We start from the raw sequence: 22,647 nt of genomic DNA on the forward strand, positions 1-22,647 counted from the left end.
ATCCTTTCTTCCTGTGCGCTGGTTAGTGGTGACTACCGATGCCAGCCTTTTTGGCTGGGGTGCAATTTTTATTCACCACACGGCACAGGGTCGTTGGTCCACGAGATAGTCACGTCTCCCAATCAATATCCTGGAAATTTGAGCGATCATTCTCGCTTTACACAACTTTCACCAACCTTCTCGCAGGTCATCCCATCAGAATTCAATCCCACAACGCCACAGCCGTGGCGTACATCAACCACAAGGGGGAACAGAGCAGCCATGCGCGAAGTCTCCCACATCCTGCGCTTGGCAGAGACCAATCACTCGCTCATATCGGCGATCCACATACTGGGCGTGGAGAATTGGGAAGCGGACTTCCTCAGTCGCCAAAGTCTTGCTTCGGGCGAGTGGTCCCTCCATCCGGAAGTTTTCCAGCAGATTTGCCTTCGCTGGCTGACGCCGGATGTGGATCTCATGACCTTGAGGTTCAACAACCAGGTTCCCCAGTTCATTGCCCGTTCCCACGATCCTCGCGCCATCGGGGTAGATGCCCTGGTTCTGTCGTGGCATCCGTTCCAGCTGCCATACATTTTTCCGCCCCTTTCTCTGCTTCCGAGAGTCATCAAAAAGATCACAGCAGAGGGGAGACCGGTGATTCTCGTCGCGCCCGACTGGCCGCGCCGAGCATGGTACGCGGAACTCGTCCAAATGGTCGCCGACACCCCCTGGCGCCTTCCAGATCGCACGGACCTTCTCTTCTAGGGCCCAATTTGCCATCAAAACTCTGGGACCCTGTCTTTGATGGCGTGGCCGTTGAATCCTGGATTTTAGCCCAAGCCGGATTCTCTCCGGGGGTCCTTCTACCATGATTCGCGCTAGGAAACCCGTATCCGTGCGCATTTATCATCGCACCTGGCGTATCTTCTTTTCATAGTGCAATACCCATGGACGTTTGCCCTTAGTCTTTTCCATTCCGTCCATTCTGGAGTTTCTCCAATCAAGTTTAGAGTCAGGCCTTGCCCTAAGCTCGCTCAAGGGACAAGTGTCCGCCTTGTCTGTTCTATTCCAACGAAGGATCGCTTCCAGACTGCCGGTTAAGACGTTCATCCAAGGAGTCTCCCGGGTGGTCCCTCCCTATAGAATGCCTTTGGCGTCATGGGATCTTAACTTGGTTCTCGGAGTTCTTCAGGAGGCCTCTTTCGAACCATTGCAGGACATCTCTCACCCTCCTCTCATCGAAGGTGGTCTTTCTAGTGGCAATTACGTCAATTAGGAGAGTTTCTGAGTTGGCGGCTCTCTCTTGCCGACCCCCCCCCCCCCTTTTTCTGAATTTTTTACCCAGATAAGGTGGTTTTGAGAACCTCTCCCGAGGACATTGTCTTCCCGTCTTTCTGTCCTGCACCTACTCATTGTATCGAGAAAGCTCTCCATACTCTGGATCTGGTTTGAGCTCTTCGGAGGTACATATCTCGCACGGCTCCCTTCCGTAGGTCGGATGTCCTCTTCGTGCTTCCGTAGGGACATTGGAAGGGTCTACCTGCCTCAAAGGCCACTCTAGCTAAGTAGATTTGTTCCGCTATTCAGGAATCCTATCGTGTCAGGAACACTCCTGTCCCACCTGGGATTCAGGCGCATTCCACCCGGTCGGTCGGTGCTTCTTGGGCCATTCGGCACCAGGCGTCCGCACATCAGCTTGTAAAGCTACGACTTAGTCCAGTCTGCATACTTTCACGAAGCACTACCTCATCCATACTCAGGCTTCGGCAGACGCTGCCCTCGGCAGGCGCATTCTGCACACATCGGTACCTCAGTAAGCTGGTGGTACATGGGGTATTAGCATATTGCTCCCCACCCAGGGACTGCTTTTGTACGTCCCATGGTCCTGTGTCCCCCAATGAGGCGTAGGAGAAAAGGAGATTTTTGTGTACTCACCGTAAAATCTTTTTCTCCGAGCCACTCATTGGGGGACACAGCACCCACCCTGTTAGCCTGTTTTGGCTTGTTGTTACTTCTTTGGTTTTGACATAGTTTGTCTTTGTTCATGCTCCTACTGCTTTACTACCGAACTGGTTGAAATTGTATCCAGTGAAGGGGTGTATACTGCAGAGGAGGAGTTAATCTTTCTGTTTACTTAGTGTCCTCCTAGTGGCAGCAGCATAACACCCATGGTCCATGGTCCTGTGTCCCCCAATGAGTGGCTCGGAGAAAAAGATTTTACGGTGAGTACACAAAAATCTCCTTTTTCTTCCCAACAAATGCCCTTAAAATTGTTTTTGCGACTCCAGTCTTATAATGATCTCTTTGCCCATGTCTTTCTGCTCCTATGATTAATAATAATAATATAATAATAATTTTATTTATATAGCGCCAACATATTCCGCAGCGCTTTACAACTTATAGAGGGGACTTGTACAGACAATAGACATTACAGCATAACAGAAATCACAGTTCAAAACAGATACCAGGAGGAATGAGGGCCCTGCTGCTCGCAAGCTTACAAACTATGAGGAAAAGGGGAGACATGAGAGGTGGATAGTAACAATTGCTTTAGTTATTTGGACCAGCCATAGTGTAAGGCTCGGATGTTCATGTAAAGCTGCATGAACCAGTTAACTGCCTAAGTATGTAACAGTACAGACACAGAGTGCTATTAACTGCATAAAGTGTATGAGAACATGATACAAGGAACCTGATTGTTTTTTTTTTGTTTTTTTTAAATGATAGGCCACACATGAATCGTTAGCTTAATGCGTTGAGGCGGTAGGCCAATCTGAACAAATGAGTTTTTAGGGCACGCTTAAAACTGTGGGGATTAATCGTATTAACCTAGGTAGTGCATTCCAAAGAATCGGCGCAGCACATGTGTAAAGTCTTGGAGACGGGAGTGGGAGATTGATTATTGAGGATGCTAACCTGAGGTCATTAGCGGAGCGGAGGGCACGGGTAGGGTGGTAGACTGAGACCAGAGAGGAGATGTAGGGTGGTGCTGAGCCATGGAGTGCTTTGTGGATGAGGGTAGTAGTTTTGTACTGGATTCTGGAGTGGATGGGTAGCCAGTGTAATGACTGGCTCAAGGTAGAGGCATCGGTGTAACGGTTGGTGAGGAATATGATCCTGGCAGCAGCATTCAGGACAGATTGGAGCGGGGAGAGTTTGGTAAGAGGGAGGCCAATTAGTAGAGAGTTACAATAGTCCAGACGGGAATGAATAAGTGAAACAGTAAGGCCATGTGCACACGTTCAGTATTTTTCGTGTTATAAAAACGCGAAAAAAACGCTTACATATGCCTCCCATTATTTTCAGTGTGTTCCGCATTTCTTGTGCAAATGTTGAATTTTTTTCCACGAAAAAATTGCATCGCGGAAAAAAAAGCAACATGTTCATTAAATTTGCGGAATAGCGGGGATTCCGCACACCTAGGAATGCATTGATCTGCTTACTTTCAGCACGGGGCTATGCCCACCATGCGGGAAGTAAGCAGATCATGTGCGGTTGGTACCCAGGGTGGAGGAGAGGAGACTCTCCTCCATGGACTGGGCACCATATAATTGGTAAAAAAAAAAAAGAATTAAAATAAAAAATAGTCATATACTCACCTTCGATGGCCCCCGGAGTCTTCCCGCATCTCAGCGGTGCACGCTGCCACTTCCGTTCCTATAGATGGTGTGTGTGAAGGACCTGCGATGACGTCACGGTCACGTGACCGCGATGTCATCGCAGGTCCTTCACACACACCATCTATAGGAACAGAAGCCGCTGAGGAGATCGGCTGTTTGCGGAAGGTGAGTATAACCATTTTTTAAATTTTTTTTAAATTATTTTTAACATTATATCTTTTTACTATTGATGCTGCGTAGGCAGCATCTATAGTAAAAAGTTGGTCACACTTGTCACGCACTATGTTTGACAAGTGTGACCAACCTGTCAATCAGTTTTCCAAGCGATGCTACAGATCGCTTGGAAAACTTTAGCATTCTGCAAGCCAATTACGCTTGCAAAATGCTAAAAAAAAGCGGAAAAAAACGCCAAAAAAAAATGCGGATTTCTTGCAGAAAATTTCCGGTTTTCTTCAGGAAATTTCTGCAAGAAATCCTGACGTGTGCACATACCCTAAGAGTTTTTGCAGAGTCAAAAGTAAGAAAAGGGCGAATTCTAGAAATGTTTTTGAGATGCAGATAAAAAGAGCGAGCCAGTGATCGGATGTGGGGGGTGAATGAAAGCTCGGAATCAAGGATGACCCCAAGGCAGCGGGCATGTTGCTTTGGAGTAATGGTGGAACCGCACACGGAGATGGCAAAGGTAGGTTAGTAGAGGGAGAGAACACGAGGAGTTCAGTTTTTGACAGGTTCAGTTTCAGATAGAGGGAGGACATGATGTTCGAAACAGCGGTAAGACAATCACTGGTGTTTTCTAAAGAGGTCGGCGTGATAACAGGAGAAGAGGTGTATAATTGGGTGTCGTCAGCATAGAGATGGTACTGGAAACCAAATCTACTGATTGTTTGTCCAATAGGGGCAGTATACAAACAGGAGAGGAGGGGGCCTGAACTGATCCTTGAGGAACCCCAACAGTAAGGGGAAGGTGAGAGGAGGAGGAACCAGCAAAACATACAGTAAAGGATCGGTCAGAGAGATAGGAGGAGAACTAGGAGAGAACGGTGTCCTTGAGGCCGATGGAGCGGAGCATAGTGAGGAGGAGCTGATGATCCACAGTATCGAATGCTGCGGAGAGATCCAAGAGAATTAGCATGGAGTAGTGACCATTAGATTTAGCTGTTAGTAGGTCATTAGAGACTTTAGTGAGGGCAGTTTCAGTAGAGTGTAAGGAGCAGAAGCCAGATTGAAGAGGGTCGAGAAGAGTTATCTGAGAGATAGCGGGTAACACGGGAGTGGACCAGGTGTTCGAGGAGTTTAGAGATGAAGAGAAGATTAGAGACAGACAGGTCTATAATTAGCGGCACAGTTTTGGTCGAGGGATGGTTTTTTAAGTAATGGATGTATGTATGTCCCATTCTAATGTATAATGTGTAATGTTCTTCTGTCAACTCCACTGTCATGTCAATTAAGTAATTCTTTTTATGATTTTTATGATTTAAGTTGTGCTGCTGTGATACCATAATTTCCCACGGGATCAATAAAGTGTATCGTATCGTATGATGGCATGCTTAAATGAGGAGGGAAAAATACCGGAAGTGAGAGAAAGGTTGAATATTTTTGTTAGGTGAGAGGTGACAGCCGGGGAAAGGGACTGGAGGAGATGTGACGGAATGGGGTCACTGGTGCAAGTGGTCGGGCGAGAAGATGCAAGGAGCCCGACTACTACTTCTTCTGTAACTGGCTCAAAGTCAGAGAGTGAACTAGATGCAGTGGGGGAGGGAGGACAGTGCATGGTATGAAGAGATTGGGAGATGATTTCCTGTCGAATGTGGTCAATTTTTTCTTTGAAGTAATTGGCCAGATCGTCAGTGCGGAGATCCGTGGTTGGGGCCTGCTCTCTTGGGTTGAGTAGGGACTGGAATGTGTCAAAGAGACGTTTAGGGTTATTTGACAGTGAGGTGATCAGGGTGTTGAAATAGGTTTGTTTGGAGAGGTGAAGGGCAGAGTTGTATGTTTTTAGCATGAACTTATAATGGATGAAATCTTGGGGTAGATTAGATTTTCTCCACACACGTTCGACGCACCTGGAGCACCGCTGCAGGAAACGTGTTTGCAGCGTGTGCCACGGTTGTCGCCGTCTGTGCTGAGTTGTTCTATGTATAGGAGGTGCAGTTTCATCCAGTGCACTTTGCAGGGTTTCATTGTAATTCTTGAGAGCAGAATCAGGACATGAGATGGAGAAGATTGGGGCCAATGAGGACTGCAAGTTCTTCATAAGTTTCTGGGTGTTAATGGCCTGTATGTTTCTATAAGTGTGGAAAGTGGGGGTGACCTGAGCGGGATGGCAGTATTTTCATGGGTGCCTTCATGGATTATATAACCTTATTGGCAGGGTATTTTCTGGTTTCTAAGTGTACTTTTGTAGCCTCTTATAGATGACTAGACTGTGGCCCGATTCTAATGCATCGGGTATTCTAGAATATGCATGTCCCCGTAGTATATGGACAATGATGATTCCAGAATTCGCGGCAGACTGTGCCCGTCGCTGATTGGTCGAGGCAACCTTTATGACATCATCGTCGCCATGGCAACCATTATGACATCTACGTCGATACTGTGCCCGTCGCTGATTGGTCAAAGCGAATTCGCGGCAGACTGTGCCTGTCGCTGATTGGTCGAGGCAACCTTTATGACATCACTCGACCAATCGGAGACGCGGGATTTCCAGGACAGACAGACAGACAGACAGACGGAAAAACCCTTAGACAATTATATATATAGATGTTTTTGGATTGCAAACAAATTTCTTTCCATTGGGAGTTCTTTGCATAAAGCAAGACTATTAAAACGGAATTTAATGGCGTATATTGAAGCGTGTTTGATTGCAGACAGTACATTTTATTGCCTGACCTCCTATTACTTTATTGTTAATGTCGTCGTTGTCATCTTGTTAACTCATTTTTTATGGACTGCTGTCATCGGTTTAGACTACTTCCCTTTTCATCTACTGCTGTCCTTTTATTTTATTTATGTTTTCCTTTGTAGGTTGATGAACATAACGCAAGTAGGAGTTTGCCATGTGAGCATAAGGATTTTGAGACCGATGTGACAGAATTTGAAAGTTTTGGATCAGTGAATAAGGATGTAAAGTCGAATACAACTTTATCTGATTCCGAGTCTCCGGAGACAATGCAGAGCTCCTTTAAAATGTCTTTGCAAGACAAATTGAAAACAGACAAGCAGATCATCATCACTTCGAACCCAGATCAGTTTTGTACGAATCTGTATCTTGTCAGTGGTTTTACTTGTGTGCTTTGTAGGGTTTCTTCACGCCATCTTCAGGAGCACAATATGCTCTCACATGCATCCCTTGTCCAAAACTGATCCATAACACAATTCAATAATGCACATAAAAATAAGTAACTTTGCAATATATCTTATCATAGAAAGCTGCTTCTTTCTGCACCAGGACTGATCATTCAGTTTCAAAATTCTCATTTCTTGGGTAGAATCGGTATTCAGTGAAGGCTTTCCCATTATTGAGTTAGTAGATGGCGGCTGCTACTGATCAGATCATATGTAGATAAGAGGGAGGAACTAGACAGAGTTCCTGCTTTCTCCTTCCTAGTACGGTCTACATAGAATCTGGTCAGTAGCAGCCGCCGTCTCCTATCTCAGTAATGTAAAATTCTGTCTTCACTGAATACAGATTTTACCCGTAAAATTGAGAACTTTGAAAATTAATTATCTGTCTAGTAGGAGAAAGAAGCAGAGTTCTCTGATAAGATATATTACAATTTTTTTTTTTTTTTTCATGTGTACTATTCAGTTATGAAATAAAAATTAAAGCAATAGTTACTCTTTAACCCCTTTCTGACATATGACTTACCGTTACGTCATATGTCGGGTGCCTGACTTTGATGCCGGCTTGCTAGCCGAGCTCACTTCTTTCCTGGCAAATTATTTCTTAATTATATTTAGCCATGATCTGCCTTTTAACAGCCATTGGTGGAGCGTAGCTCCCCCTTAACAATAATAATAATAATAATCTTTATTTTTATATAGCGCTAGCATATTCCGCAGCGCTTTACAGTTTGCACACATTATCATCGCTGTCTCCATCGGGGCATACAAACTCCTTGCAGATGTTGTCCTTGGCAGGATTTGAACCCAGGACTCCAGCGCTGCAAGGCTGCAGTGCTAACTACTGAGCCACCGTGCTGCCCCCTTGGCCTTTAAATGCCGCTGTTAATCTCTGATGGCATTTACAGTGTCATGTGAAAGTTTGGGCACCCCTGGTCAAAATTACTCTAAAGGTACCTTCACACTAAACGATATCGCTAGCGATCCGTGACGTTGCAGCGTCCTGGATAGCGATATCGTTGAGTTTGACATGCAGCAGCGATCAGGATCCTGCTGTGATATCGTTGGTCGTTGGTTAAAGTTCAGAACTTTATTTGGTCGTCAGATCGCCGTGTATCGTTGTGTTTGACAGCAAAAGCAACGATACCAGCGATTTTTTTACAATGGTAACCAGGGTAAATATCGGGTTACTAAGCGCAGGGCCGCGCTTAGTAACCCGATGTTTACCCTGGTTACCAGTGTAAAATGTAAAAAAAAAAAAACAGTACATACTCACCTTCGCGTCCCCCGGCATCCGCTTCCTGCACTGACTGAGCGCCGGCCGTAAAGTGAAAGCACAGCACAGCGGTGACGTCACCGCTCTGCTGTTAGGGCCGGAGCTCAGTCAGTGCAGGAAGCGGACGCCGGGGGACGCGAAGGTGAGTATGTACTGTTTGTTTTTTTACATTTTACACTGGTAACCAGGGTAAACATCGGGTTACTAAGCGCGGCCCTGCGCTTAGCAACCCGATGTTTACCCTGGTTACCCGGGGACCTCGGCATCGTTGGTCGCTGGAGAGCGGTCTGTGTGACAGCTCTCCAGCGACCAAACAGCGACGCTGCAGCGATCGGCATCGTTGTCTGTATCGCTGCAGCGTTGCTTAGTGTGACGGTACCTTTACAGTGAACATTTAAGCAAGTGGAAGATGAAATGATCTCTAAAGGGTCTTAAGTTAAAGATGACACATTTCCTTTGTATTTTAGGGAAATATATATATATTCATTTGTTACAATTTAAAAATTATCAAAAGATAAGCAAGTCGATGCAAAAGTTGGGCACCCTTCTTGGTTAGTTCCTTGTCGCACGCTTTTTGTAGCCATATAAGAGTCTCTCAATTCTTGTTTGAGGGAGTTTCATCCATTCTTTCTTGGAAAATTCTTTCAGTTCTGTGAGATTCCTGGATCGTTTTGCATGCACTGCTATTTTGAGGTCTAGGCACAGATTTTCAATGATGTTCTGATCAGGAGACTGAGGGCCATTGTAAAACCATCAACTTGCTCCTTTAGAAGTAGTCTATTGTATATAGTGTAGAGGTTTGTACTCACTCGGCTGCGGTTGAGGTAGGCACAGGAAGCGGTATTGCGAAAATGTCCAGGTAAGTTTATTTAAACTGCATAAACTGCTCAGGATAGCAAAACAAAAGAACAGCCTTTTCCGGCACAAAGTGAAAACATAAAGTAAAAAGTCCATACAACATACAGCGGGTCTGCCCGCTCAGGATAGGGTCCGGTTATTTAGGCGTTAGCACAGACCAACACACAGGAGATCCGCACATCTCCAGCTCTAGACACTGAGTGAGACACTCTGTCTCCATTTTATCTGCCAAACCATGCCCCTGGGGTAGGGATATGTGAGCCGTCATTCCCACCCTTCTCTTATAACTGCTCGTGAAACCCAGCCCTGGAATGGCCTAATAACTCTCTCAGCACTATATGTGCAGGAGCATGCTTCTGAGTTCACATCACCGCAGCTAATAACCATGATAACACACATCTCCCCTCAAGGACCCGTCCGGCGGCCATCTTACAATATATATTTTTTCTGTAAAATACAAAGGAAATGTGTCCTGTTTAACTTAAGACCTTTTAGATATTATTTCATCTTCCACTTGCTTAAATGTTCACAGTAAAGGTACCTTCACACGAAGCGACGCTGCAGCGATAGCGACAACGATGCCGATCGCTGCAGCGTCGCTGTTTGATCGCTGGAGAGCTGTCACACAGACAGCTCTCCAGCGACCAACGATGCCGAGGTCCCCAGGTAACCAGGGTAAACATCGGGTTGCTAAGCGCAGGGCCGCGCTTAGTAACCCGATGTTTACCCTGGTTACCAGCGTAAAAGTAAAAAAAAACAAACATTACATGCTCACCTTCGCGTCCCCCAGCGTCCGCTTCCTGACACTGACTGAGCTCCGGCCCTAACAGCAGAGCGGTGACGTCACCGCTGTGCTTTCACTTTCACTTTAGGGCCGGAGCTCAGTCAGTGTCAGGAAGTAGAGGCTGGGGGACGCGCAGGTGAGCATGTTCTGTTTGTTTTTTTTACTTTTACGCTGGTAACCAGGGTAAACATCGGGTTACTAAGCGCGGCCCTGCGCTTAGCAACCCGATGTTTACCCTGGTTACCAGTGTAAAATATCGCTGGTATCGTTGCGTTTGCTTTCAAACACAACGATACACGGCGATCGGACGACCAAATAAAGTTCTGGACTTTATTCAGCGACCAGCGACATCACAGCAGGATCCTGATCGCTGCTGCGTGTCAAACGAAACGATATCGCTAGCCAGGACGCTGCAACGTCACGGATCGCTAGCGATATCGTTTCGTGTGAAGGTACCTTAAGAGTAATTTTGGCCAGGGGTGCACAAACTTTTACATGCTACTGTAACTGCCACTGTACACCCATGACGTAATCACCGGGGGCTGATGCGTTGCCATGACAGCCAGGGGTCTGCTGAAGACCCTTGTGAATGTGATTACGGTGTTTCTGTGAAATCCAGCCTGTTGTTGACGTTCATGGGAGACCATGAACTATACATAGTAGTTCTGATGCACTTCTATGTATAGTAACAGTGATTGGATGACAGCAGGTTCAAGTTCGCTAAGGGGACCTAAGAAATACAGTAAAAAAAGTGAAAATTCAAATCGCCGCCCTTTTGCCCCATTAAAAATAAAACAGTGAAAAAAAATACACATTTGATATCGCAACGTTCGTAAAAGGCCGATGTATCAAAATATAAAATAAATTAATCCGATCATTAATGGCATAAAGATAAAAAAAAAAAATTGAAATGCTAGAATTATTTTTTTTGTCCACTGCAACATTACAATAAAATGTAATAAGAGGCGATCAAAACATCATATCTATGCCAAAATAGTTTCAATAAAAATGACACCTCCAAGGTGCAAAAGATAAGCCCTCACACAACCCTATATGCAAGAAATGTTATACATTACAGGTCTCTGAAAATGGCGACACAATCTAAATTTTCAAATTTTTTTGTACCACTTAAGAAAAAAACCCAGCTATCGTATATACAGTATGTTTGGTATCTGGGTAATCGTACTGACCTGGAGAACCATATTACATGGTCAGTTCTACTGAATAGTGAATATGGTAAGTAAACCCCCCAAAAAAGAACTGTGAATTTGCACTTTGTTTGCAATTTTGACACACTTGGATTTTTTTGCGCTTTCATGATAAAGATAAAATGTATTGTCTTTCTAAAGTACAATTTGTCCCGCAAAAAAAGATGACCCTCATATGACTATGTGGGCGTAAAAATAAAAAAGTTATGGCTCTTGGAAGAAGGGGAGAAGGAAATCGGCAGCGGTGTGAAGGGATTAAAGAATTTCAACCTTTTATTACAAAAATGACTCACAAAAGAGATGTCGCTAATATGGTGCGATGATGCCAGCGTTACAAGAGTTATGGACTGTCTGTTATGGCTCACGCTGTCCATTTCTAGGACAGTTAATAATAAGTGTACATTCATAACACTCAATGCCTTCTGCTCTGTATTATACCATTCTGCAGGAGATTATTTCCATATTCTAGCATCTGATGGACATGGCACTATGATCCCAAAAGAACAAAAATAATCTGTGTCAGATTGGAGATCTACAGAGATACCGTATCAAAGTTGTGCACATGATGTCTTCTTCAGGTAGATTTCGCTTGTAAGCCAACTGAGAAAGCGCCACAAAACTGCTGAAAAAGAGGTGCTGGAAAAAGACCACCAGCATTTTTCTGAAGCCGGTTCACCCAGAAAAACTTGTTAAACCGAGACGTCATGGGCACATACCTTTACCCTTTAAATTTCTATGGATGGCTGAATTTACAACTTCTGCAGAATGATATAGTTGTGTACACGAGGTCTTGCTTTCTGATTCTTCAGATCACTCTCTTAACACTAACCTATAGTCAGGGCATCAGTCATTAATATTACGCTTGGTGCACAATTATTAGGCCAACCAGTATTTTTTTCGTATCCTTATTTTGATGCAGATTTCTCAACTCCAAGCTGTAAACAGTTGATACTTATTAGATGAAGCAGGTCAGATAATGTGTGTTTGTCTATTGAGGCTGGATGTGGCCTAAGGATACAATACCCCTTAGTTTTCTTGTTTTCCTCGGGCAAAATGAGCCAAAAAAGAGATTTAAGGAAAAGTAAAAAATCGTGTTAAGTTTTACAGTCTGAAAGACTCCATAGATGTAAGGCTTATGACGTATGGAATAGGAGGGAGCTATATTGGCCACTGATATAAAAAAAAATAAATTTAAATGTTAGAAATGTATTTTTGCACATTGAGTTGTTTGGTTATTATCACTTTAACATATGAGAATAACTTTGCTTTTCTTTTATCTGCATAATAACTCTGCACACATAGATATTCTGCTAAGAAAGACAAAACCTCAACTTTTACTTTCTTAAATATTCAGGTTTCAGATATATAAACCTTTTGGATTGACTGACTGACAGCACCGTAGTTGTTCAATAATAAAATGAATCATCAAAAATACAAATTGCCTAATAATTGTGCACTCAGTGTACTGCAAACAGAGAAATTTTTAGTAATAGTTTTATTGTAGAAAATGACATTGGTTTTCTTGGCAAATTCTTCACTTTGCATCTGCTTCACTTTACATTGTAAAAATGTAGTATGAGTTACTTTGTAACCTAACAAACTTGTTTAGAATCGGGTTGGTAGATAATGAGCATTGCATAGCCATCAGTTATCACTAATGTACAAGTAGTCTGCACGATTATCTGTAGTGATTGGGAGGTGACACTATTCTTGTTCCTTCTCACATAGGTTACAGTTCAGATGAGGTCAGCAGTATGAAGGAACAAAAAAAGGGCAATAAAGAGGAGTTGGATTTGAGCTCTACACAAAGCACTGGCGCCAAACCCACCAGCAGTAGTGACAGTGACTCAGATGACGGCAAGCTTGTGATTGACATTGATTGTAAGATGAATGAGCGCAGCAGTGCGGCAGTCACACCATCCGTGACTACTGCTCCAAGTGCCCCTAGACAGAGAAAGACTGCTAGGAAAATTTCTAAAGATGTTGATCCCTTGGGGGAGATTCTAAAGATGCAAACACAGCTTCTAAGAGGAGACCCAAAGAAGATGGAACAACAGACGAGCTCCATAAATCCTGAGAAAAGCGAACATTCAACTCAGTCTGCACCCAGTATCCAACAGATTCCCCCAAGTTCATCTGAATCTCCGAGGAAAGTGCAAGTTTGTCAGTCAAGTAATAACAAATGTAGGTATCGTGATGAATAACTTGTTTAAAGCAGAACTCTGCAGTAAAGGGGTTCTCCCAGATTACCAGCTTATCACCTGGCCACAGAATAGGTGATAAGTGCTTGACTGGTGAAAATAGCCAAGTACAGCACTTTGCCATATCTAGCTTTTAATTCTAGTAGCCCATTTCTTCATGTGATACGCAAAGGGGTCCAGATTACTGAAATATGGCAAGTTCTTTGACAAGGTACAGAGGCAAGAAATAAACATCAACATAAGTTCTCCAGTGCAAATGTCCTGACAAGCTATTTGCAGTGTATCCGCTTCCTGGACGACTGTGAGTAAAACTTTAGTGAGAGGTATATTGTGAGTAATTGCATTAAGACCTGATTTTACAGATCATGACTGCTGTTCCAGCCCGTTCACGGTTTGCCACTATTAAGATTCATTGTGATCAATTGTAAATTAATTGTCTAGAGTAATTTCACAATGAAAAAAAACAGAACTAAACTTTAAATTATGGACATTGGCAGAATATACAGTGGCATGTAAAAGTTTGGGCACCCCTGCTCAAAATTACTGATATTGTGAAAAGTTAAAGGGAACCCGTCCCCAGGTTTGGCACATATGAGATACGGCCACAACCCTTCAGCTTTCATATATAGTATACTAATATGATGTGTATATACCTCTGATACAACCTGCAACAAAAGAAAAATGCATTTTCTTATACTTGTCTGCGGGGCATCTTTTGATGTAATGACATGTCATCCACATGAAGCAAGACAATGTCATCCACACAGTCTCCCTGGCATCGCGCTCCTGGGCAGGCGTACTTCTCTGCCCTGACTAGTACTGCAGTGCGCAGGTGCCGGGGCTCTTTGACCTTTCCTTGATGGTCTCTGCTCATCGGGTCCTTAGTCAGTCACCTGCCACAGAGGTGACTCATAAATTATGCAGAATTTTTCTGGTGTCTTTGACCACATCTTGTCTTCCAAGAAGTTGGTGGAGCTGGCTGGACCGGGAGTAAAAATGGAAGAATTTTGTGACATTTCAACCAGTTTTATTCAAGAAGAGCGTAAATACTACTTGATGATTTGGGGCCTATATTCCTGAGTTTATTTTCAGATTATTTTTCGTGCCAATGGGATTGAATTCAGTAGGTCTTGCCTGCATTGAGTAGTTCTCGTAAAGCACTATATTTTTGCATATATTAGCTTCCATATTTCTTTCTCAGATTTCTGTCTGTTCTTTATAGACCTGCTTCCTAGTGACCTTATGGCCTTGCAAGAGGATGCCTCTGAGTACACTGTGGAGCCAGAAGAAAACTGTGCCTACAAGATGTTCAGCCTGGACGATATGCTGCTGCTAGTCAAGAGTACTGTGCACACGGTTAAGACTCATCGCACCGTGAAAAGAATAATCAAATTGGTAAGATTATCTTTGCAAAAAATCTGTAAAAACAGGCTTTTTGGAATTGTACCCTGCTTTCGGTGTGATAAATGCCTCGAACGGTCAGGAGCATTTAAATGAATGCATTTCACTGTTACTTTTTACATCTAAAAGATCTTTATGTTTAAAGGAGTTGTTTTGAATTAGAAAAACATGGCTGCTTTCTTCCAGAAACCTCGGCTCTCCTTATAGAGGTTGTATGTGGTCTCGCAGTGTAGACCCATTCCCTGTGGTGGAGCACTGTATTCTGGACAACATGCCTGGTTTCCCTTTACGAATTGAAATGTGCTAAGCTGAACATGCACAAGAGTCTGTCTTATTTTAAAGGTGTTGCCTAGGCAAAATGAACACTTTGCAGGGGACTTGCGGCTGTAAGGAAATACCAAACTAAGTGATATTCACCTACCGGCACCCAACTGGATCCAGTGCAAGCCGCCCCATCGTCTACACAGGTGGAAGAGACGTCCCTGTTCTTCCAGCCCCAAAATCGCTGTGGCCTGTAATTGTAGCCATCAAGTGAATGCTGCAGTCAGTCATTGGATAAGATGACGCTAGATAACGCGCTGCTGAAGTCAACTGATTGTTGCAGTGGCCCTGCCACTGGTAGAATGGTGATTGGATCCAGGAAGGTGTCGGATGGTGAGTATCGTTTGGGTTGCTGTTGTTTTCTACAACTGTTAAGCCGCTGGTGAAATTTATTTTTTGCTCTGACAACTTCTTTAAGCAGATGAGCCTCTCACTGATTAAATCCTGCACTGTCATTGCTGCAAAAATAAAAAACTGCTAAATCCTCAACAGTCCATAGTGATCTACTTGTATCTGTTTTGAAAATGTGATATGGAATTTATGGCTAAGAACAGAGTCAAAATAAACATGCATGCTCAGCCGGTCCAAGCAGACATTTTATGGTAGCGTAAATTGCCATTTACAAACAGCTTAACGGTTTAATAAAATAAATTCATCTCTTTATCTAACCACTGTTCTCTAATTCCCTATAAACATGCGGGTTTAGTGCGTCTGATCAGGCATGTTGTTTCTAAAGGGTGAGGCAGATAAGTGGTTGCCAGGTACTTCTTGTGTTGCTCGTCATCCAAGAAAGAGTAGGATGAGGCAGGTTGAAATTCATGCTGGTCTCTCCTACACCTACATCCAGTAACCCTATAAATGGCATGCAGCAGATCTCAGGAGCGCTGAACCTGTATACTGGCCAAGCAGAGGCGGCAGCTGTCCGCTGAATGCAGACAACACAGTGGTGACCTAGTGAAGGCAAATTGCTTTACCCTTATCCTCCCTGACATCATTTGTTGGGGGGGATGGGATTTTTTAGCCCCCAAATTTCCCCCCTTACAGATCAAGTTGTCAGACGATCCTTATCCTGACTGTTGTGTGTATGGGAAACCAACAACCGAAAGAATAAACCTACCCCTTAAAAACATTAATCTTTATTTATAATCCAGTATAATACAAATAATTATCAAAAAAATCTAGATAAAAAACATCCCAATTAGGGGACCAAAAATCCAGGGATCAGAGACACCGCCTAACTATATCTCATTTGTGTACCAAAATAACACAATAGAAAAAATAAGCAAAACGTGAAGAATAACACTAAAAAACCAAAAAACATGAAAAAATGAAAATATTAGATATAGTATACCTATATTGACCCTAATATGCCCTAAGGTCTGATAACCTTCCTTGCAGCGGAGGTTGGCACCCTAGAATGTCGATATGGCGCCCCCGCTCAACGGCGGCTCTCCCTTATTTCCCTAGATGGCCCATACAAATCTAATAACCACAGACGAACAACACCACAAATATATGGATCAAATTAGATCCAGTAAAATACGCTAGATGCTGCACCTGATATTCAAACTCAAGTTAATTATATAGTGGATATACAATGATCAAATGAAGACTTAGAACTGCACGTTGTTTAATATATGCTAACAACACCTATATCTAGCCAACAGCCCTATAATATGCAGGCTTGTCCTATATCAAGGCATAAACTTTAGTAGATCCTCATATACATATTAGAGAAAAAAGTATTAGTCACTTAACATCAGGAGGATATACCCCCCCCCCAAAAAAAAAAATAAATCTACTATTGTTTCTAGCTAAAGTTATTAATCAAAAAAACACAGTACTGAATAGACTAGTTATCACCCAATAGTAGATTTATTTATTTTATTTTTATTTTTTTTGGGGGGGGGGTATATCCTCCTGATGTTAAGTGACTAATACTTTTTATTAATTAATGTTTTTAAGGGGTAGGTTTATTGTTTCGGTTGTTGGTTTGCTGTAGACTCCCCTGTTTAACTGTTTAAATTGTCTAGACAGTTGTACTGTTGTGTGTATGGGGCCTTTAGTATTGAGGACAGCGGTCTGCGGCTTCTTTCCAGTAATGCTGATAAGAGCAGCGCGATAGCTTCACCCTTGTATGTGACATAACCAGATATATTTTCTTTCTTAGCAAATTCCAGTTTTTGTGCTCACGAAGGTGAATTACCAGACCTGCTACGGTGTGGAGTCGCTGACGGAGAGCGAGAGGTGTCGATTATGGACGGAAAGCCTTATACACTCTAAATGTGAACTCTATGTTGGTGAGTACTGTCTCGAGATTTTAATCTGTTGTTCATGACATCAATGAGCTTGGAAATTCATCAATGCTAGATGCTTGTGCACGAAGTCACCGTACTTATACATAGCTATCTTTATTACTTGCTCTATCCATATAAAATTCATAAAGCAATTTCTATAGGCCATTAATAATTGTTATAGGGTGGAAATGAGGAGTGGACCATTACCAGGCTTGTGAGGGAACAGGTATGGTGATCAGGTTTCTGTATTATACTTGGCTAGCCTGGTTGAACATCGACAAATCTCCATTAGCTATATAGCTAGCTGTTTGTGCCAGGAGAAGTCATGAAAACTAGGGCTGTTGGGGGAAGATTATTTATGACCCCATAAAACCAGTCAGATATCTGAACTTGAAGCACCACTCCAATTTTTGCTTTTTTTATTGCAACACTGAAGTGGAGCCATTAATTTAAGGTCCTTGCACTTAGTCATACTTACCAGCTGCTCTTATTAACTGTTCTTAGTGTCCCTCCTGTCGATCTTCGGCAGTTTGTGACCTACCTGATCACTGTTTGATGGAGCGAGCCTGAGGTTGCTTCTCAATGTAAGTCTATAAGAGTCAGAACGAGGCCCTCATAGGCTTCCACTACACTGAGCGCTTGTGACCGTTACCTCTGACTTCCTCCGGTCAGTCAGAAGTTGTGGTCACAAGATGGTTGCGCAGGACCAGTGCAGCGCTGGGAAGTACAGATGGCTGCAGCTTGTGAGTATAATATTAGGGACAGGGAACTTAGATCAGTACTACCACTTCAGTGTGGCAATAAAACAAAGCCCATAGAGTGGTGCTTTACAAGCAACCTGTCATCAGCAAATTCCTCATTGATCTGCCTACACGCTCCTGCAGGCAATTGCATGATATTGATAATGGTGTTTGTAGCTAAGCTATACAATCAGTTGTTGCGGCATAGTTATAGAATAAAAATGTGCCAACTTGTGTAAAAATCTGTTCCTCCGAGTCACCAGGGCGGTGCAGCCTCCTGCCGTCATCCTTGTAAACATCCCCATTCTCTTTAGATTGATTGCTCCACGGTACGGTGATGTCAGAGCAGAGGTTTCTGAAATCCCACACATGCTCTCTTATGGCCCGGGCTCAGCACGCCTTTATCATGTGCAATGAGTCGGGGTGTAAACTCCTCAGCCTGATTAGGAGCAAGTTGGGAAGGTCGGTTAATAATGCTTACAGATGCAGCCCAAACCAATACATTTAGTTGCCTGCAATCTTGCACTCTACAGGTGTCAATCAGTAGTTAAAATAAGTAGTGCTAGGAAAGTCTCCATGTGCTAAAGAAATGCTACAACCTGAAGTGCCCGGGTAGATTATGGGCCTTCCGTGTGCAGCGGTGTGAGTCAGAGCGGCCCCTCATCCTGTGTGATTACTGCATTTCCTCTTCTGGAAAGCCGGGGATGTTATGTTTCGTGGTTTCCATAGTAAAGCCTCGCCCTGTGGCTAACGCAAACCTTACTGTACTGTAGATTTTTCTGTATCACATATGCACAGTAAATACAATCCACATTGTAGGGTCTTAAGAAAAGATCATCTGAAAATATATTTACGGTAATTCCTCATGGGAGCTGCCATGCCTAATGCGACCTAGTTTGTGATGTGACGGGTGTGAGCTGCCCCTAACTATCCTAGGTAGATAGGATGTACAATGGCTGATGTTTGCTGCTATCATGGAAGTGTTTCTAGGGGTCTGAGATTGTGCAGCAGCAGCTTCTCGCTGACCCCAATATCCACAACGTACTCTGTAAATGTCTCCGCTGTAAACTTTAATCTTTTGAACGTCTCCATTTCAGATCTCTAAAACCACACATTATGTTACAGCGTGCGCAGCCGTGCATTGCCCTTCCGGACATCCTGAATTTGCATCTTGGTTTTGCCATAGCTTTGATACAGTTTCTAGTTTATATCATAATACCGTCCCTGATGTATACATTTATATATAGGGCAATTCTTCAGAAATGTATACCTTTGATAGTCTTGCTTCTATTATTAATTTATTATTATTCCACTTCTGTTACTTTACAGTCTTTATTGTTTGTTTGATTCTCTTTTTTCTTACTCTGTATCGGCTGTTAAATGGAGTAAGACTTTAATCAAATCCCAGAGATCATCGGAGTCAGGAATGACTCACGTGTTAATCACAATTTGAGCAGAGGCCAGATGGCGTAAGGGGAAATTGTTGGGAAAGCAATGTAAATGGCAGGATGGAGCAGTCTACTTAGAGATGGCCATTATTATAAAACTATACATTACTAGCTTGTGTTTTTGCATCTAAAAGAATGTTGGACATTGTGAGAATATAATATACAAAAACCCACTTCTAAAGTGTTAAAAAGGGGATAAAGAGGCATATGCATAAGTATAATAAAATATAATATTTATTGAAAATTTAATTTAAAACCAAATTTAAAGTATTAAAAACAAAGGGATTTTCTCAAGGGTAGCAGGGTGTGGGTCTGTTGGTAAGAAAAGATCTTTGCAGCAGCAAGGTATAATTTGAAAAAAGTGCATAAATGGAGGAAGTATTCCTTATAATTAATAAAGTGCAAAGTGCCCAAATCTCAAGGAAAATGTTCTTCCAAAAGCAAGGTGACTATAATCAAGGCATATACACGTAGGAGTCAAAAAGTTTAAGTGCTTATATGCATATATAGAAAGCTGCCACATAAATCAAGATCTTATGGTAACTTACATCAGTGTCAATTCCAACAGCAGACACACTACAGCCACGGCCCCGACAGCGCCGTTTCGCCTATCTGGCTTCTTCCGGTGGTGGCATGCGAGAATAAACCTGCTTGATATTACCTAATGATGTGTAAAACGTCATGTCCTCCTGCTCCCTGCACAGTTACCTCTGCGCAAGTCACAGGGCATGCCCAAAACAGTTTCCCATAGAAGTCAGCAAACCTCTCGCGTTTCTATGTGGCTGCTGCAAATTTTATCTCTGAATTCTGTTAGCAGTAGCTCACGCAACATGGCCATCGCCACAGTCATGTACAAAAAATAGAAAATGTAATAAGAATAAAAATATGATGCATTACATTTATATGAACTTCTAACGTCTCATGCCGGACACAGGAGGCTAAAAGAACGCTTATAGAATATTAGAGAGGTGGTTTTATCGTTATGACAGATAAGTAAGTAGTATTCCTATCCATGCTACCACTCACCCCTGGCTTGTTACTGTAAGAAATCATTTTTCTTAGTACAGACACACAAGGCCAGGGTTTCTCACCTCCATCCACAATCGTAACTTTATTTTCTAACCTGTGTAGAAGACAGGAATCTTCTTGCTTGTTTGTGCCGTGCTGACTTATGCTGCTGATTCCTACTTACGGTAAAGATTACTGCACACAGGATGTTTAGAATTGGGATTTCATATTTTAGCTTTTTATCCCCAGAAAAAAAAGAAAAGGAGATCTTGAGATCAAGGTCGTCCTGTGCAATCTATGCATTACATATACATTAGGTTTTTCCTCACTTTTTTTTTCTTTTGCCTTATAGGACATGTTGATGCATTCACATCTAAGTTCTTCATGCTGGAGGAAATCACTGTTGAAAATTTGAAGGAAGGCGTGAATACATTCAAGTAGGCTTGGCTATTCAACTACTATCTGACACTATATTGCAGTGGGTCACTGGATTGTCCAGTAATTTTTTTTATTGATGACCTGTCCTACAAATTGGTGATTGATACCTGGTACCCTGACCGACCAGCTGGGGGTGACCAGATGAATACAGTGTACAGCTCGGGCTGACTTGCATCAGACAACCAGCACCACCACCATCGACAAGACATTAACATAAACTGCTATACTGAAAAATATTGCCAGTTTAGCCACATTTCCTATCTCCTATAAAGTGAAATGTAGATAAGGGTTTATAACCTGCACATCAGACCTTTATGGCATAGCTAATAAATATGCTGTAAGCATCTAAGTTGCGCATGACCCTTTAAAGGGAACATACCAGCTGATACATGCTGCCCAAACTGCGGGCAACATGTTTAGCCACTGTACAATCACAGTCATGTATGTTTTACTCGGAACGCTATGGTGTTTGAGAGAAAAACATACTTTTAATAGCTGCCCGGGACCTATACAGGCGGGTCCCCGGTGGTTTCAAATAGGCAGAGGCATGCCAATCACTGTCAGCGGGTGGGGAGAAGCTGCCAGGGACCCACCTGTACAAGTCACCTGCGCGTCTCGCTCCCGCTCAGCGTTTCAGAGTAAAACATAGATGCCTGAGATGTGCAGCCAGACTGGGAGGAGAAGACCCAGTGCACAGTCCGGCCCCTGTGCACCGAAATACAATTAGCTGAAAACTTCAAATGGTGATTAAAATCGAACTACAAAGCGGATTTCTTCACCAAGGTATCAGTTGAATCTGTATTACTGCGTCATTGATTTTACTTTACATTACAAAATTGTGCTGACAGGTTCTCTTTAATGAATTTGGTGCCTTATGCTGCAGCAAGTCCTTTATTAAGATTATGCACATTGCCAGACTTAATAAATCGGCCCCTATGTCTAATTTTGTAGTTTTCTGTGAGCTAGTGTATGAGGATGAGATGCTTTGATGTCTCCCACACAACGCACACAGACAGGATTCCTGTTCTCCTGTTTGAAAAGTGTTCAGAAGCAGCAGCAGCAGCAGCATGGCTGACATTGGATAGTAGTATGAAGTGTAGCTATGATTCCAGCACTGGGGAGAATTATGCTGTATTTCTGCTTTCTAATAATAGTTTATCTGTGTTTTCTGTCTGTCTGTCAGTGTGCTTTGTTTTTCCTCCTTCAACCCCCCTCCCCCATCCCTCGACAAACTTCAGTATGCAGCTGTAATCTGATTCCTCCTGGGATGACAGTCCAAATCGTTTTTTACTGAGACTAATTTAATTGTTTTTAGAGTGGATGAATTTTTAGATGCCAGGGAAGGTGGGATTGATAAATGGCTTATAAGCTGAAAAATGGGCATATTTCTCTAATAAGATAAATTGCAGAGTTTCCTAAAGTTCCATGTATTATTGATTTATATAAAGTTTGTTGCCATGCCAGTGGCCATCTATTGACATATTTGGGGTCCGGGCCTAAGTAATGATTTGCTATTTTATTTCTGCACAGACCTGCTAACTGCCTCAATTCTCTTCGTCATATCTTAAAGTGGGTGACTGGGTAAGTATCAGATAGTTAGTTGCATTTTATTTAGGTCCTTTAGGCTACTGGTTGTCTTTTCTGTAAATGTTACTCATTTTTGTAAATTGTCAGAATGGAAAAATGCAAATCTAGCTACAAAGAAGAGGGATATTTACTGAAATTT

The 22,647-nt window shown here is 42.8% G+C and overlaps 1 protein-coding gene across 3 annotated transcripts in view; it reads left to right on the plus strand.

Annotated features, from left to right (window-relative positions):
- ICE2 (interactor of little elongation complex ELL subunit 2) overlaps positions 1–22,647 on the plus strand; it is a 173,481-nt gene that overhangs the window by 134,825 nt on the left and 16,009 nt on the right. For all 3 annotated transcript variants that reach the window (XM_077264062.1, XM_077264064.1, XM_077264065.1), the window contains 6 exons: positions 6,624–6,852; positions 12,796–13,251; positions 14,491–14,663; positions 17,161–17,290; positions 20,836–20,920; positions 22,452–22,502. In XM_077264062.1, coding sequence (XP_077120177.1) covers positions 6,624–6,852; positions 12,796–13,251; positions 14,491–14,663; positions 17,161–17,290; positions 20,836–20,920; positions 22,452–22,502 — 1,124 coding nt within the window. The remainder of the gene's footprint in view (positions 1–6,623; positions 6,853–12,795; positions 13,252–14,490; positions 14,664–17,160; positions 17,291–20,835; positions 20,921–22,451; positions 22,503–22,647) is intronic.

Source organism: Ranitomeya variabilis, chromosome 5 (assembly GCF_051348905.1).
Source record: "Ranitomeya variabilis isolate aRanVar5 chromosome 5, aRanVar5.hap1, whole genome shotgun sequence".
NCBI classification, from domain to species: domain Eukaryota; kingdom Metazoa; phylum Chordata; class Amphibia; order Anura; family Dendrobatidae; genus Ranitomeya; species Ranitomeya variabilis.